The sequence below is a fragment of the Bombus fervidus genome, chromosome 16 (assembly GCF_041682495.2).
Source record: "Bombus fervidus isolate BK054 chromosome 16, iyBomFerv1, whole genome shotgun sequence".
In the NCBI taxonomy this organism is placed as follows: domain Eukaryota; kingdom Metazoa; phylum Arthropoda; class Insecta; order Hymenoptera; family Apidae; genus Bombus; species Bombus fervidus.
Genome location: NC_091532.1, coordinates 9,528,118 through 9,545,852, shown reverse-complemented (window position 1 = coordinate 9,545,852; position 17,735 = coordinate 9,528,118). Strand labels below are relative to the sequence as shown.

The following is a 17,735-nucleotide window of genomic DNA, read 5'->3' as shown; positions in this document are numbered from 1 at the left end:
AGATAATTCATGATGAATTCTTCAATTTCGAAATTGCTCGATTCGTGGTCTTATTTTAAGGTAATCTGTCTTGATATAGTTTATGAAGGATTTTGATATTACATATTAAACAGCCCAGGATTGGAATGATATCTCATTTGGATTACACCATTTTAGTGGGATTTGAATTGAGCTCAGTAATTTAGCAATCCTAAATTCTACATAATTGAATATCTTTAACATTCGATTTTATGTTACATCATCTATGTACGAGCGTATTTTATTAACTTTAGGAAAAAGTGGAAATTAAGTGGAAGTAAAATGTTTAAAAAATTGTCTAAAAGTATCTTATTATTTCCGTACGTCTCTGAGAGGTAAATTTACTCTTTCTAAATTTATCTAAACGACAACGATAAGACCGTATATTTCCGAAAATTATTATGATCTAGTATATATATTACATGAATGTAACCACATTTTCCATCGATATATATAAGCATAAATAATTTCAAATTAGTGACGATTGATATCAACACGCGTTTATTTCGATTTTCGGGTCATTATTCCAAATAACTTGCTGCCATAGAGAATGCATGCTATTTTAGTGAATCATATTTGAGTTTGATCGATTATTACCGTTACTGTAAATAGGTCACTGTGCGCTAGAATCTATTGGAAGAAACCGGTTATGCCATTTCTTGCTCGAAGAGTGGGTCGTCAGGTGAATAATGTTGAAATACGCTGGTGCATTGGGTCGCGGAATACCTTTGACAATGTCCTGACGATTCTTTGCCTACCCTTTGTGGAAGTTCTACAGTAGAACTCCCATTGTAATTGACCACATTCGGTACAGTCGGAACAGTCGGAAAGACACGTGTAAAAGGTATAGGCTAAATACACTTTATATCAACATTTTCCTTTACAACAATCGAGGAGATTCATGGAAAAAGGCTGCATAAGATAAGAAATTTTAGTTTTAGTTTCCAAACTTTGTTCTTTTTATACTTACAAAATAAATAAGAATTTAACAAGAATTCAAGTATTTGATGATCTTATACTATACTTAAAATTTTATAACGTGTTATCTATGTTAATGTACGATTTTAAACGAGATAATAATTCCTAGATGTTTTAATAATTTTCTAATAATATTTGAGACTTATGTCTCGTTTTAGTAGATGTTTTAACGAACAAAATATATATATATGTATGTATATTTACCATAAACTTATGGGCACATATTCCAGCGATCTCCTCGATTTATTTTTTTCCTTTGCGAGGGGCCAACTAAACGTAGGATTAAACGGAGGAAACGATGAATAACCGTTATTCCGTTGTTTGTCGAATTTCACGAAACAGACCCACTCGCTTTTTATTCCTTCGAGTATTCGAGCTGTTGGTAATTTCTTGCTTCTTCGTCCTGTCTACCTGCGTTCAGCTCTCGCCTTCAACGTCGATAACTTCGTGCACCGCGAAGAGCAAAAAGGCGACGATGCGGGAAAAGGAATTTCGAAGGGTGCACGAGGTTGAACCATAAATCTGCTCGGTAGAATATTGTGCGTTTTCGTGGCAGACGAATGGCTAGGCTATCCTGGCTGACGGCTTAGCGTGAAACGGAACGATTTTACGTGATTCCGTCATTTCCATGCTATTCTTTCCCCGGGTAAGCGATTTCGTGCCGAACGTCGAGGTCACGATAATTATGTTAAACGATGTACACGTAACATACAGAGGCTTCGATACTCACCTTGTAACCGGCAACAGAGACGACGTAAGTGGAGGTGATCGACAGCAAGAGGAAGTAAAGGGCTGCGATTTCAAATTTCCGTCTCATCTGGAACAAACGCGCGTATGCGTTAATAGAAATGTCGCTTTTTTCGCGATTCTCGTTGCAACGACGAAGTCGATCAATCTGAATTATAGTTCCAACGTTTATCGAGCGAAACTAGTTTAAACGATTCTCTATAGGTATAGAGGTGTAGATACAGTGATATAAGAATCGTAACATTTACGTGGCGACATATTGCAATGACCAACAAACGCGGGTGCTTCGTTCGTTGGCAAGTTTGTATTATACGATTTAATAGCTGCAGCCAGGAAGTGAAAGGTTTATTATTTATTGACCGTGGGAAGGGGAGATTCGCGTCTACGTTTATTAATTTAATCCACTTTATCCCCGCGATAAATCATCGGTCAACTCTGCGTGTCAGTCTGTTTGTAAAACGCAGTAACGATCGAGGATTCGTTGAATTTATTCGGCGGTCAGAGGTTTGCGTAATAAATGTTTATCTAGTCTGCGGTGGCTGATTTTCAATTAGCTGGCGAACAAGATCCTCTTTGATTAGAATCCCTTACGATTCTCGGGGCGAAGCGTGTCCTAGAATTTAAACGCTTCCTTGCCAACCAACAATCTACCACCGAGATCTTTTCCGCCCTTTCATTTCCTTTGCTGAAACTTAATTGTTCGTGCGATATTTAATCGTTCGCTTCGTCCTCTTCTGCCCGATCTTTTTTTCCGGTTGAACGTCGTTTTCATAAATTGCGGGAACGAGCGTCGAGACTATTGCAACCCTGGGAACGTTTTAGAGTGTCCTTTACACGAGGGACGTTGAAATATTGGCTGAAACTGAAACGAGTCGTTCGCGGATGAATTGCCACCGCGGCATATATTCGATAAACTGGTGACACGGTTATGGTAAAGGAGAACATACATACCCGTGCACGTTTCTAATCGACTTAACGCAAAGGCGATTCACGAACTGTTCGCATTCGCGTGACCTGCTTACCGTGTGCTAGGCAAATATCACGCACGGAAAATGAAGACGTCAGCCGAGTATCGGGTGTATTAATTAAAAGTGCCGCTACCTGCTTTTACTTTGAACTAGTCGGCTTCATTCGAAGCAAAAGGCTGCTTCGGGGCGAGTATGCGATTTTTTGTCGGAAACTCTTTTCTCCGCCGATCGCTTGATCCGTCGTCGAAACGTCAAGAACATTTTCAGCGGAATATGTTGCGCTGGATTATTATTATCGTACGGTGTAATCATTGAGGAAACATTGAATATATATATAAAATTATAGAAGACACGTATAAAAGTATGTATAAGGATACGTTCACTTTAAACGGAACGTCTTAAGCGTTTGAAGAAATCGTTTACACGAGTAGTATTTCAATTCGTAAATGAGAGTAAAATGAGTTGGTATTAAATGAACAATTCTTTTCGCTAACTTATTTTTCAGATTTAATATTTAGCAGCCTTTAATAGAAAATAGGCAAATGATTTTAACATTTCCACCTACCTTCTTCGACCCTTCACCTCGATAATTTAACTCAATTATCTTTGCGAACTCCACGAATCGTTCCATCGTTCGATTATCTTTTATCTTTTTTCCTATAGTCTACCACTCGAAACGTATCACGTTTATCGATTAAAACGAATTAAAACTGCTTCGAGCCCGATGATTAAAATGAAATTTCATTCTAACGGAATCGATCAGAAACTATTATTTCGGATGTATCACGGGCTAATGTGTCCCCAAGACGAATTGCGATCCTCGGTGGTTGGAGGATGTGAAGATTGAGCCTTTCGCGGTTAGATATCAAATTTTTCTCACGTACGCGCCATATAATGTTTCAGGTGAAAAATGAATTTTCCTTAACCGTATTCCCTGGTATACGAGATGCTTTATTTAGCCTGTTTAATCCGCGCGCGTGAAGCGGAAGATAAATCCGACGACGTCTCACAGCCAGAAGTCGTAAATCGAGCGTCTCGACGCTGGCCAGAAAAGAGAGATCGTTCCGTTGTCGTTCGAGATCGCTCCCGGCATAGGTTCTCCGCCCTTTCTGAATTCATTCCCGGCTTTTCAATTCGAAGACAAATAGCTTTGATAAAGGCGGAAGTATATATTGTTATTGGCCAAGAGGAGGCCCAGCACGTTCCCCGCTCGGCAGTATATTTGAAAAACGTTTATACGGGCAAACGATTGGCTCGCTGTAAATCCTCGCGTCGATCCTCCTCGGCGGAGATTCTTATTACTTTCTCTAGACGGGTAAGAGCAGAAGCCATTCTAACGAATAAGAACGGGCTCGATCGATTCCGGCGGGCTTCGAGAGTTGCACGCGCGTTGCTTTCGCGTTTCCCACTCCGTGTCGCGGTTCTTTCACGTCGGGACGATTTTCAAAGTTACGCGCCGGAACGACGAGGGTCGGATCGTTTCGATGTTCCGGGGTCTTATCTTTAAAGCCACGGCGAATCCTCGCTTTCGAATCGCTTAAGTAAGTCCTTTTCGGTCCGTTTAGCATTCTGATTTCCGACGAGTTTTATAAACCCCCTCCATCCTTAAACTCCGTTTTACCGCGGGGAAATTGAAACGCGATTGAAAAAGTTCCAGGCTTGCTTACGCTACCGATTTTTACCTCTCCCCCCCTCCTCCTCCCACCTCCTCACCGTATTTTTATTTCCTAATTGAACGCTTGATGGGGAATGATTTTGGTGAGAGAATTAGTAGGATGAATCGATGTACCAACATTAGCTTTTATGATATGGCCAAGTTCGAATTAAAGTAGCAAGTAGCGATACCGATTGAGGCACGGTTCCCCAGGGTCGTATATAGCATCCTACTTTTCTCGATAAGCAGCGAACCACAACTAAAGTGTGCTTTATGTAGTAGTCTTAAATAAGGTCTTGAAGCATTATCTAAGGAACTTTGTCTTTTTATCGATTCAACGTGACATAAATTTTGATTTGTGACTTTATCGGTCATTGTAATGTTTGTACAGTATTTATTAATTTATTGTTTCCTTAGTATCGAGAGTAATAGCTTTAACCGCTTCACTTGATATTGGCTATTGGCAAATGAACTTCTCCTTTATAATTTTACAACTTTACGTCAAACACCGTACTCAGATGATTTATATAGCTTGAAAAATTTGCTTGTAAAGTTCCATTTCCTTTATCATCATATTTGCTATTATCATGCAAACGAATTTATTACAATTGTAGTAACTTGTGTCTGGCGATTGAAGAATTTCATTAATAATATTATTATATATAATAATACAATTATGTAAGAGTACTCAAACGAATAGATAACATTTAACGTAAGAGAGCAAGTAATGCAGCATTTGCAACCATCATTGCATGTGTGAGAATCAAGATTTGAAATCGATAATTCTACAGCTGTACATGTCCTCGTGTACCTCATTAAAGAATAGTCGACTCAAATCCGAAGATACAGTGAAACATTAGACGATGGCAGGGTGGTGGTGCATTCCAGGTTAAGCGTCACTCGTCGGAAGTTCACGGAAGAAGGGATGAGTAAAAGCACATTTTTCACACGGGCTTCTAAATAATTCCTGTGCCTTCAATTTCTATGAGTGCCTGGAGCTTCCTCCTCTACTACTAGTACTATTCGCTACTACTCCTTCATCGCAACTACCGGCCATGAATAACATCCATTCTGTGGTCAATCAGTGGTCACTACTGGTCAGTAGGTAGTCACTTTCTCCAAAATCGATTCCAACATTCACCATATATAGTTGGCTATTGTGCCCACATTTCTAAGGATTCTCTTCTGATTGCAACTAGTTCCATGGACCGTATCCGTCTGCGATCGATGATGGAAAATAATCTATCATCTCCTACAGTTCCCCAACCAGTAAATATTTTCATTGAAGTTCACTTCATCGCGATGAAATTGTAATTTAAAGGAATCTTCTACGTTTACAAAAGCAAGGGTTTGAGATTCTAAAGGAAATCGTAACAACAGGAGAACCATAGAAAAGTGTAAAAGTAAGAAATGGAATTCTTGCAATAAAAAGAAGGACATTATAAAAGATACTGTAATAACAAGTTGGATTAACGGAGAAGTAACAACGCAAGGACACGAAGAACGGTTAAAACGTTAAAAAGGTAACGCAAAAAGTACAGAAGCAATAGTAACTGCAGAAGCAACTAGCAATTTTTTAAAAAGGAAAAGAAATAACATCAGACCATAGGGAAAAGTGAAGTTTTCGCGAATAAAAACACATCAGGCAGATACCAAGAAGTTTGAAATTCCAACGCGAGAACACGGCACGATAAACCAGGAACGAATTCCGAAACCTGTATAATTGATTTTTCGTCCTTACTAAATTAGAAAACGAAGAAACTAGGTTAGATTCGTTTGCCAAGATGAACCATGAATTGAATACGAATAATCATTTGTAGAATTCTTTCCGATGAAGCATATCTCCTCGTCAATGAGAAACGGATTTAAATGCGTCACCAATACGTACTCGAACGAAGTTCTCACGTTCTTCTTTGTTTTCACAGAGTTGCTTCGCCTTCGTAGATCGAAGTATCCTTTTCCATCCTTGCGCGGTGCGGCGGCTTAATCACGAAAGCTCACGGTGTCTCTAATTTACATCCCGTATCTTTGTCCCGTTTAAAAAAGCTCGGCCACCGGAAGACGAATTGCATGGCTCTGTAATTATTCGAAGAAAGAGAAACTGTGGACGGTAGAAGCCAGAGTGTAGCGAGAGAACGGCTGATATTTTTTCAAGAGACGAATGTAGAAGAGGAAATGCTAAGGGGTGGAGAAGCCCGACGACCGGAGACGGAGGAGCTGGCTGGAATGGTTTATTGCGTGTGGAGATAATGGGGCGATGCGGGGTTTTGCCTCAGTTTCTGTCTTCAATATCGTCCTAAGAATCCAGCTATATTGTCCTACGATACGATGTCTGGCAGCTTATTAATACAATCGTTTTAATATTGTCGTGATAAGTGTTAAAAAGAAAAGATAGATTCCTTGGAGGTCGTGAAGTGTTTTCTGGATGTTCGTCGTAGTTTAACATTTTTAATTGAGGATTTTCAGCGCACTAATAGAGAAATATCTCAAGTAAATTTTGTCAAATTTATTGGAACGTTAAGGAGCGAAAGATGTTTCTTCTATGGCTGGGAAAACGGACTCTGAAAAAAGGTTGGGAAACATTACAATAGGTTCAATTTGATTCAGTGCATGTCTATCTTCGATAACGAGTACGAACAAACACAGTTCTCTTCCATTGAAGTTCCACTTGGCAGAACAATTTAACGTTTTACTAGGGACTCAAACATAAAAAGCAGTTATGTGTTATTTGAATACACAAGGCAGGCTGCACTGTTTATTTCTGCCTAGACTGTACCTACGAGCAGCGAGGCCAACTGAGCTTTATTCTTGTGGTTTTAAATTGCTGCTCGGCCAACGGGTCCTTCTATTAATCGCGTCCGAAAAAATATTCCATGGACTGTGGACGTTGGTCCGTTGTTGCTCGATCTCTCGTACACCTGCGACTCTCTCGATCGATGTTCTACGGGATTAACTTGGCTAGCGTTTTTTAACCGATTTACTCGATATTTGCTTATCAATTATTTACGACAGCGCGTTTCACTCTTCTTTTTTTATTTATTACATCGATGCCGTGAATAAACATGGTTCGATTTTTGTTCTAACTGAAAATTCAGAAATACTAGGTTTTGGTTGGAAGTAAAATAATGTAGATTTTTGATTATACTAAAAATCCATTTTCAAATGGTATATACGTGACGCTTTACGGTAAAATCGTTTTATAAGAAGGATGTTCCGTATCTAAAAAACTCTCGATCCTTTTCTGAGTTTAAAAATCCCTTATTCTCTAAATATGGAATTTTCTTTAAATAGAAGAATTCTTTAAATAGAAGAAATATAAGGAGAAACGTTAGTAAGTTAAGTAATTTCTATATTCACATTACTTTCTCATTAACCTACTATTTTAGAAAGGGCTACGATTGAAAGTAGAGTCAAACGAGTATCGCTATATACATATAAACTATTATCATCCTTCTAAGCCTCCGTGTTAGCACATTACGATATATTTCTCGTAATTATCGTGCACGAGAGCTGTACTACGTACCATGTATGCTAGCTATTTGGATGCACTTTTAAATTGTATTAATTTTGAACGAAACATCGAATGTCTGAACGTGCAAAACTTGTAGTTACCATAATTGAAGTGCGTCGTCGGACTATGTGAATATATCGATACAGTCTGCAACGGTGAAACTCGTGAGCGCAAATATTTTGAAGCAGCAGCAGCTGTTGCTCGAGTGCCGCTCATTAAGCCGGAAGCAGCTTGGAATTTGGCGTCGTTTAAGAAACATCGGCGGAATTTCTCTGTTATCGCATTACGCGACCGCGATTACCATTATTCACGAGTCCATAAGCCTACGAAAGCACCGATTGCCGAATATTTGGACTGCATTAATTGCCGAAGGTAGGTCAAGCACCAGTCGAATTTGCAATCGCTCTAGTTGCACCGGTCGATCGAAAATGACGGCCGGGATGACGAGTGTTCTGACATTTCATTCTTTCACTAGAAAATGCTTCGGCATACGCATAGAATCGAGAGCAATAAAGGTATTCGAACTTCGAACAATCAATGGCACGTTTGATTCGATTGGGAAATTATTTAGAACTGGGTTTTGAAGGATTTCGTGGAGATATATCAAGAGAAAGTTTTATTATATATTATAGATACTATTTTGGCTGTTAATATTAGAACTACTAAATTTGTTAGACAGGTAGTTTGCCACGCTTTTTCATATATTAATAACATATACGATTTAAAGGAAAAATTAATACCTATAGAATTTTGAGATCAGAACTTGATTATATATAGTCAATGTACTATTTCAACTATAATTACCTGTAATATATCTATCTAAATTATATCTGTAATATATTTCAGTATACGATAGGAACTGGTTGTTCTAGTATTAAATTGAACTGGTGTGATAAAAATAGTCTTTGTGCCTCTTCTCAAAGTACTCCCCATCCCTATATCTTCACGTTGTATATGCGTTTCCCATTTTTCAAAACAGTGAGACAATTGATCTTTTGTCAAGATGCTCAGCAGGTCCACAGTTTTCTTTCACTGCGAAGAATTAAAGTCGATATCCATTGAAACGTTTTTTTTTTTTATTTGTGGGAAGAAAAAAAGGCGCAGAGTGCCAATATTGGAGCACTTGAAATGCATTTATGAATCAAAACTGAAATGGAGCTATGCATCAATGGAGTCTCTGCATGAGGCATTCTCACTGCATGATTCCAGCAAGTCAATTAGTAGTATTCAATCGAAACAAAGTTCGCTTGTGAATTGAATAGTGAATCAAGTTGAAATCTTTATTTAATGTTTTATTTCTACTCTTATTAAAATTATAGTATTCTTACGACATGCAGTTTCATTATTTAATAACCAGAATATTGTATAAAACACATTATAGTATATGTCACATGACTGATTCATTGATCAATGCCCAGCCCAAACCATTGTATCTAGAAACGTAAAAATTAGACAGCATACTGCTTATACGACGTAGGCATGTGATAAGAATTTTGGAAATACTAATCCCAACGGAGTGGAAATGAGGTAAAATTTTTTTAAAAGAATGCCATATTCCACGAGTTGCTAAAATTGGTGACGTAAAGTTCAGCATGTGAACTTCTCATTAAAAATGGGCAAATACGCGTGTGAGCAATTTCCGAAATTCAACCTATATAGAGATACATGTATGATTGTATATGATGTACATATATGATAAAAGGGGTACATATATGTTCTTTTCTCGAATGATAACTGTAACTACTTCTATGTTCACTGAAGTTGGAGATTTGGGATTCGGCAAACAAATCCTTATTGAAAATAAACAAGCACGTATGTGAGCGGTTTTCGAAGTTGAACCCTTATAGGAATGAAAACGGGGTAAGTTGTTCTCTGAAAAAATAACTGTATATCCAACAGCTGGGGATTTGAGATTATATATTATACAGGAAATAAACTTGTCATTAAAAATAAACAAACCCGAGTTTAAGCATTTTTCGATATTCAAATCCTAAATGATGTTCAAACAGAGCGTAATAAGCATAAATTGCTATAAAAACAAATACCGTGCAGGCAAAGCTGCATGCGAGCAGCTGTGTTATAAACACAATACATGTATGTGTATCCAAAACTAGATGTACTCAATGATTTCCAGCATCGATTTATTTAGGAATAACTTTTATTTATTGCTTCACGTATCAGCTTTGTAAAATAAAAATTCGAAAGCACCTTGTGCATATATGATGCGCCGAAAAAATATCAGAAATATAAATTTCCACATATTAATATTTCTATATATTAATCGCATGATCCTGTCCATTGCTTCTCGAAAGCTTCTTGCCGTGCCACTGAAATTTGAGCAATTTGTCAGTTTCAATAGTGTCCGTTCGTTCCAAATGCCCACTGACGTAGCTAGTTCGACCGAATGATCAGCAGCAGCCGCCTCATACTTGCATCGCGATGCTGCACGGTATGATTTGCGGGTGCAATCTGCCGAAATGTCGACATGCAACGATTAGCACGCGAATACTACGGTATAATCGTTAAGCTTGACTGTCGCGCGGAAGGTTTGCAACGGGCTGGTTGATCCTTTCATCGCCGGTGCTGTCGAAACTAAGGTAAAGTTCGACGATTCGACGATCCGTGTTCTGTAATTAATTCAATTCGTCGTTTAATCGCGTTCTTTCACATACTTTGGGTGCTCGAGTTCTCAAAGAATCAACGTTAAATAGGTCTTATCTCCGAGTACCGAGCACCTCGAATTTACGTAATCAGGACGCTCCTATTCAATTCAAATTCAATCAGACCGAGGGAACGCGTTTTATTTCGCAATCGCCGCGTCAAGGCTGAATTAACCGTGTCAGCAATTTATATTTCGCTCCTCGACCTATCGTCGGCCACCATTAGCGATCGCGAAAACGGCGGCCGGCTGAAAGAGCGATTTATGGTAGCTCGATTAAAAGCGTCAGATAGCGTCACTCACAAGTCGAACTTCTCGCTTTTTTCCGGGTATTAGCGGATCTATTTAATCGATCAGATGAAGGGTGCCGGTTGAATTCCTTATCGGTGTGAATCATTTTTATCAGAAAAGGGCGAATGGATATTTTGAATGAAACGTAAAAACGTAAGTACGATGTGATAAAGTCAGGCAAAAGAGGCAATGTTTTTTTAAAAGAAAAAAGAGATACACGCGGCACGCCATTCTTATTTTTGCGTAAGAATAGCGTTAATATTCTAACAATTGTTAATTTCTCTTCTTTCGTGTCATAGTAATAAATAGTTCTTTAAAAAGCCGATGCGAAAATGTTACGAAACGCTGTGAAATTTTTCTCTGCGATGCGCCTCGTTGCATCGCGGACGGATTAACGGTAAAAAGGACGCGCTAAACGACATTTAGCTTTTTCTTTTCACGCGTGTTACGTCATATTCATCCGCGTCGTGCCGCCACGCTTATTGCGTTTCGGCTTACTAGACTTTCTTCGTTGGAAGGGCGCGATTACGACATTTTTTCCCCGCGTCGAATATAGTCCGAACGACTGAACTGATGTGCGATTTACGATATTACTCTTAGGGTAAGATCGTTCCCGGTATGGCCAATAAATTGCGTCCGTGTTTTCGCGCATTCGCTGTATCTATAAATTGCTCGTGTTTTGCCGATTTTTACCTCGGCTGTTCGCTATCTATTTCCGTCGTTAATACGATTTCTCCGCCCTCGAGCGGTGCCCCTTCCTTCTACCTCGTGCTCTTTTTTCCCCCCGTTGTTGTTCCCGTTGTTTTATTTTCTGCCACGCCACGCCCCGATGTTCCGTATCCTTCGACCAAATATTTTTAATGGCGTTCCCACCTACCGAACCAGAGACCGGGATTTGTTTCTCGAGTACTTTCAGTGTGCTGCAAACAACTCACGGATGCAACGGACACAAAAAACGGTACGGTCGACGAGAGATCGACATGGAGCTGTTGTTTCCATCCAGACATTATCGATAATACCATAAATTTACGTTCGTTTAATCTAACGTGAGCAGGGGAAACGAATGGAACGAAGGATAAAGACGAAAAGGCAGATAGCAGAGATTGAAAGATCGATGAAGTGAATTTCAAAGTCTCCCGATCGGATCCTTTGGCAAAATCCATTTATCCTTCGGTCGATATCTCGTCGGATCCCATGTCCGATAAAAGTTCCTTGAAGCTGTCTGTTAACCATTTATGTGTATCCGAACGCGATTAGGTTGCAGCGAAACTTTGTTCGGTATATTGTTCTGGGAGAACAGGGAAATGAAGTTAGCGGACAGTCGCTACTGAATAGAATTTATTTCTCGAAAGAAGCACCAATATCTCGGTGGAAACGGCGAAGGAGGAGGAGGGTAGCGATGTCGCAGAATTGGAAAGCGCGACACGCTCCAACCTCAAACTCTGCGAAGCACATAAAGAAATAGTTTGTAACAAGCAAAAATTTCAGAATCTTCCCTACGCTCTTGACGCTTTATCGACGATAAATCAAACTCTCCGAGAGAAGTTCACACGAACTCGTTGAAGGAAGCGTAAAACGGGCAACACGTATAACACATTATACCATGTCGTCCCTGATCGTAATGCACGACTCGCGAATTATGCTGTTGGAGGTAGCTGTGAAAAATGTGAGTAATTATAGATAAGTTGTATATCATCGCGACGTTTATGTAGTTACGTAGTCAATCGGTAAGTTACTCCGCCACTTTAAGAAAGATACGAACGAATATAAAAAATATTTCTCATGGTTAACGTACATTTACGTTCAGTTACTACTTCTGGCCATAGTTGAGCCGAGAAAACCGAAGTGTTTTTATCTTTGTATATTTTTTATCTTTAGTCATTATTTCGTAATTTTAAAGTGAAAAAATACCAGATAGAACATTTTAACTAAAGAAAATAGCGGTTTTATGCATTCGGAAACGTCCTTCGGAACGGGAAATTAACTCATAAATTACGTTTTCAAAGAATTTGTGTCTCATATTTCGAGAAGATTGTAATGTTGCATCCTCTACTTCGTCATCCTTGTTGAAACGATTGCCATCTATATGTTTTTTCACTCGAACATAAAAGTCATAGCGATAGGCGTGAATTGTAAAGGAAATATTCCTATTGTCCCCATTTTTACGTAATGGAATTTTGTCCGAGGATAGTATAATGGCAGATATCTCGAACTTGGACGAGTTTGTTAGATGACATTCTATGTTTAACACAGGGTAATATTAGATTGATTGATACAATCGAGTTGGCGCTTACTATACATCGACAACGGTGTTGATCTACCACTTAGTGGCAATTATATCTCTTTTAGAACATGAGTTAGAGAGCAGGGAAGTAACTTATTGATTGATACGTATTACTACATCTTCTTTTTTCATATCCCTTTTTTTTTCTTTTTTGCAAAATTGCAAGCTTCTACATAATAACGACTAAAAATACGATTTTAACGCTTTGGATGATCGAAGATGTAAGAGCTTTTATAGTAAAATTCTATAACCGCATATAAATGTGGTTGCTTAGCTTCTTCAACATAAGGTTAGCCGACATCGCAATCTGCTTGAAATTTTTAAATCTAACACGTTCTGTGCCGGTCACGTAATGGCGAGTATATGGGCTAGCAGTCACGTAAGAGCATAAGGATACGTCATATAGTAAAAAAAGTATCATACCACCGTTTCCTCTTCCTCTTTTAAAATCTGTATTTTTAGAACATGGAATGACCAAGATGTGTGCTTTACTGCGCGAAGTCACACGTGAAAAAAGTCTTTCCACAAATAAATATTTCACCAACATGACATATTTACAATAAAACAACGTATCTCCACCGATGTAAAAATTACTCGACGAAATCAATCCACGTAACCTATATTTTTGTCACGGAATCCACTAAATTCCGTTATATTGACACGATTGAACAGCTGTACATGCCATGGTCCGACGTGTTCGACTCTGCGCTTATGAAGAGGACTGTCATAATGTTTCGAATGCTGGATGACGAATGGACAACGTTGTCGCCGAATCGACAAGACTATCGTTTGTATCGTGGCTCTAATTACGAGAACGAACAATTTTACGGCGGCAGATCCGTGCTGTTCTCCGTGCCGGAAACTATGTTCGAGGAGAAAATGTCCGGAGTAGATCTGCAGCTGTATGTGTACAAAGGAGTATCCAAGTATTTCGAGATGGAGCAACGACGGAATTTCGGATTCGCCCTCGTCAGGATGGACGATCTGTTTAACGGTATTATCAAGGACCTCTGCGAACGGAAGGAGCTGGAGGGTTATTTTTCTGCTGCACTGGAGCGGGAACCTATATCAAGGTAAATGCATTTAAATACGCGGACCTGGCGTTTATGCAAATTTGCCGGCAAAACGGATTACCGGACGGCAAATGTTACGTCGGCCGGGCTAATGTAATTTAAAAAACTGCTATACCAAGTAGTACTGAATTGGTTTGAACAGCAGCCGATTTGTTTGTATCGAAAACCGTTTGAATCGTATCGGGCAAAATCTTTCTTCCCCTCCTGAAAAAAGGAGATAGTAATCTCGCGTGTCTGTTTGGTCTTTGTTAATCTTGTTATCTCGTTCGGATTAGTTCGAAACGTTTTACTGGCTAAGATAAACGTACAGCTGGTGTAAACGCTAAACTGGTTTTAGTGAAATTTCCTGCGCTACAATTTCTTCTCGTGTATAATACACGAATTAACGAGACACGAATTAAGAGATACCTAATGTTTCGTCGTTCTCTAAGTATGCAGAAACGCTTGTTGATACGGCTCAGACGCCTGACAGGTGCTTGTGAATCCGCTTTTCTGCGCGGTTGAATTAAGAAAAAGGTAAAGACAGAACAAAATTATGTTAATCGTTCAGGTCGACACGTGGCACGTTCGTTCTGCTTGATGAGGATTTACAAGCAACCGACGCCACCATCGAGCTCTACATACGCATCAGTTACTTGGGCAAATGCATCATAACCGAAGTGCACTCCCCTATGAGCATACAAACAGCATTCTACGCACGCGAGGAAACCGACGACCATTACCAATATCAATTCCGGGAATTAAATACCATGGATCTAGAATCCTTTTGCTGGGGCAGCTTGACGATCATCCCACCCCTTCATCCTGACAATTTGATCTGTCAATGCAAAGATCTAATGGACAAATTAGTGGGAGTGGCGACGCAGACGAAAAAGGCGAGAAAACGCAAACGCGACGAATTCGATTTAATGCTCAGAATAGCTAATGTACAGAAACTATTGGCCTTGATGAAAGAGATGAGAAAAAATCGTCCAGACATAATGCCGTCCGCGGAAACGAAGAGAGTTTGCCCACCGTCACCGTCACCGTGTATCTGTCCCACGGTGTGTCCACCTGTCTGCGTTTACACTATGCCCTCCGTTTGTCCCAATCCCTGTCAGCAGACGACCGCTTACTGTCTACCATAAACGAACGTCGTCTACGAGTCACAGAGAATTTGCATAGGAAGCCGGAATCGTGAAGTCGTCCTGAAGATCCAGAGGCGTTACGTCCGCGAGACGAGCTTCAAGTTCTACCATTGTTCCAGCCAAATCTTTCCCGAGGTAATCACAGGGACCGTGTCCTATCGTGTTTTATGATTCATTCATCCCTCACGATTGGGCAATTTCCCAAATTGCCGGGTGAAATTTTATGGGCCAGACGAGGTTTGGGGGAGCGGTTTGTACTAGTGCAGCCGAATCGTTGATGACTTGGTCGAGGGTCGAGGGTGTGTTTTCCTCGACTTTCTCGAATTACTTATTCCGTTCACAGGAATAGACGCAAGGATGGGAAGCAAGAAAGAATTCTCTTCATCCGCGTACGTTTCTCCCTTTGTGTATCATTGATGTGCATGGAACGTAGGATAATCTGGTCCCGAGACCGGGCGATTGTAAATTGCAAAGCGAACCGAGCCGTCTTCGGAGGAATTTCATGCACCAGGACGTGCAGTTTTTCACCGTGTCTGGGGTAACTCGATATCCACTTCGCGCCCCGGATATTCCGATATTCCATGCAATTGAAAGCCGAAGAGTTTTGCATTTTGATTACAGACACTCTCTCTCCTATACTAGCGAAGAAGATCGCCGCGTACACATACGTGTATATATACCTACGTACGTATACGGCCACGCCGGGATTTCGATTTGCAGGCAGGGGAGTATTTTATCATCGGTGGCATTATGCGAAGATTCGAATCTGGAGAGGGCGAAAAATCTTCGATCGTGAGGCACGCAGAATCCAGGAACGGGTTTGTGAAAATAGAGCGAACGCTTCTTTTCATCGATTCATAAATTTTTGTTGGGAAACCACTGCTCTATTTGGACAATTTCTAAGAGGACTCAATACGTAGGAAGCACTTTTTCAACGTTTTCGCATCTTTTGATATATATGTTCACATATTATCAATCCGTTGAAATTGCACGGTGATGTTTGTCAAACGTTAAATCGAAATACGTGATTGCCGTCTAAGAAATAAACGAGTGGGCGTACAATTTTATTTTACGAGTAGTAATCATTAGCTGCCATATGACGAAGAAGCGGTTTAGTTGCGGTGAAAGTTTACGAGGCTAATGACGACGCACTTTTTTTATGTAAAAGAGAGCCTGGAAACCTTAATGACTGTACGAAAAGCAAAAACCGAACAATTTCAGCTGCTACATTCAAAATTAATTGTACGATATGATTGTGTTTCGTAACCTCGCTTTCTTTCCTACGTGCCGCAATTGTGTGCAGCGATGCGCGTGATTGTATCTAAAAAATTCCTTAGAATATCCCACGTTTCTCGATAAAGAGTCCGCCACGTTTTACACGAGTCTTAGCTCACTGAGTGCACTATTTGTTGTCACGCTTAATTTAAACGTACATACGGAGCATTTTACAATTCCACGCAAATACGAGCTCCTGTAACTTGGTTGAAGTGGACAAAATCCTCCAACATACGTTATCAACTTAATCGACTTTCAGACACCGACCATCTATGCAAATTTGAAATATTTTTTAACGTTATATTCTAGATATAGAGTTTGTGATATTGTAAAATTAAAAATCCTTTATCACCCATCTGGAGTCGGAAGAACGATGATCTTTTACTGAAAGAGCATGCGTCCATGGCACAGTAATACAAGATCAAAATGATCTCGGAATATGCTCGAACGTGATAAAAAACAGCCGGCGAGTGAAAGTGTGCATTTTTACGTTCACGGGTCCCTCAAAATGCGATCGCAATAAATCACTGGCATAAAAGTAACTGGCACCTTGTATGCATGCCACTGAATGGCTATTACACGGCACTAACGAATTTCTATGTGTAGCGCAACATTCCTTGACTATGCTAGACTTCAATTCGAAAGCATAATTCCACGATCTCTAATGCAAGGTTAAGTGTATTGGAGAATCTTCCTAGGATGGAAGCTCGGAATATCGGAGAGATTGTGTAATCCTTAAACAAATACCCAGAATTATCAAACATCGAAATCTAAGACAACTACTATATTTGCCGTAACAATCTCGAGTATTGCATTTCATTCAACAAGAAATGATGAATTATTCAACGATGAATCGACATTTTCCTGATTGGTCGATTTAGAATTTTATAAGAAACGCGAATTTAGAAAGTAAAATATTGATTCATAGTTGAAAGTTAAATAAAGTACAAGGCTCGAAATGTATAAGACTAGGTATATTTCGTGAAAGTTTCGATAATGTATGAATATAGCGCAATACAAATATTTATTTCTTTATACGTTATCTTTATAGCAGTATTGATACCTATGAAACAAATGCTGAGGAAAAAAAGAAACACGTTTCAGCAAAAGCTCTGTACATTCGGTGTTCACCACGCTCGACGTGATACGT

General features: G+C 39.6%; 2 protein-coding genes across 2 annotated transcripts in view; one reads left to right on the top strand and one right to left on the bottom strand.

Moving 5' to 3' along the window:
* The window catches only part of Fstl5 (follistatin-like 5), a 54,105-nt gene that overhangs the window by 19,147 nt on the left and 17,223 nt on the right, over positions 1-17,735 (bottom strand). Inside the window, exon 2 of the mRNA XM_072019434.1 lies at positions 1,727-1,813. Coding sequence (XP_071875535.1) covers positions 1,727-1,813 — 87 coding nt within the window. The remainder of the gene's footprint in view (positions 1-1,726; positions 1,814-17,735) is intronic.
* On the top strand, positions 12,208-16,839 carry LOC139995633 (uncharacterized). The gene is made up of 3 exons (XM_072019265.1): positions 12,208-12,492; positions 13,783-14,183; positions 14,734-16,839. Exons 1-3 carry the CDS (start codon positions 12,430-12,432, stop codon positions 15,308-15,310), a joined length of 1,041 nt encoding a protein of 346 aa, XP_071875366.1. The 5' UTR covers positions 12,208-12,429; the 3' UTR covers positions 15,311-16,839.

Coding starts and splice junctions, on each gene's coding strand:
- LOC139995633 (XM_072019265.1), top strand. CDS start 12,430: ATGTCGTCCCTGATCGTAATGCACGACTCGCGAATTATGCTGTTGGAG. Junction 12,493..13,782: donor TGGAGGTAGCTGTGAAAAAT/GTGAGTAATTAT, acceptor ACGATTGAACAG/CTGTACATGCCATGGTCCGA. Junction 14,184..14,733: donor GAGCGGGAACCTATATCAAG/GTAAATGCATTT, acceptor TTAATCGTTCAG/GTCGACACGTGGCACGTTCG.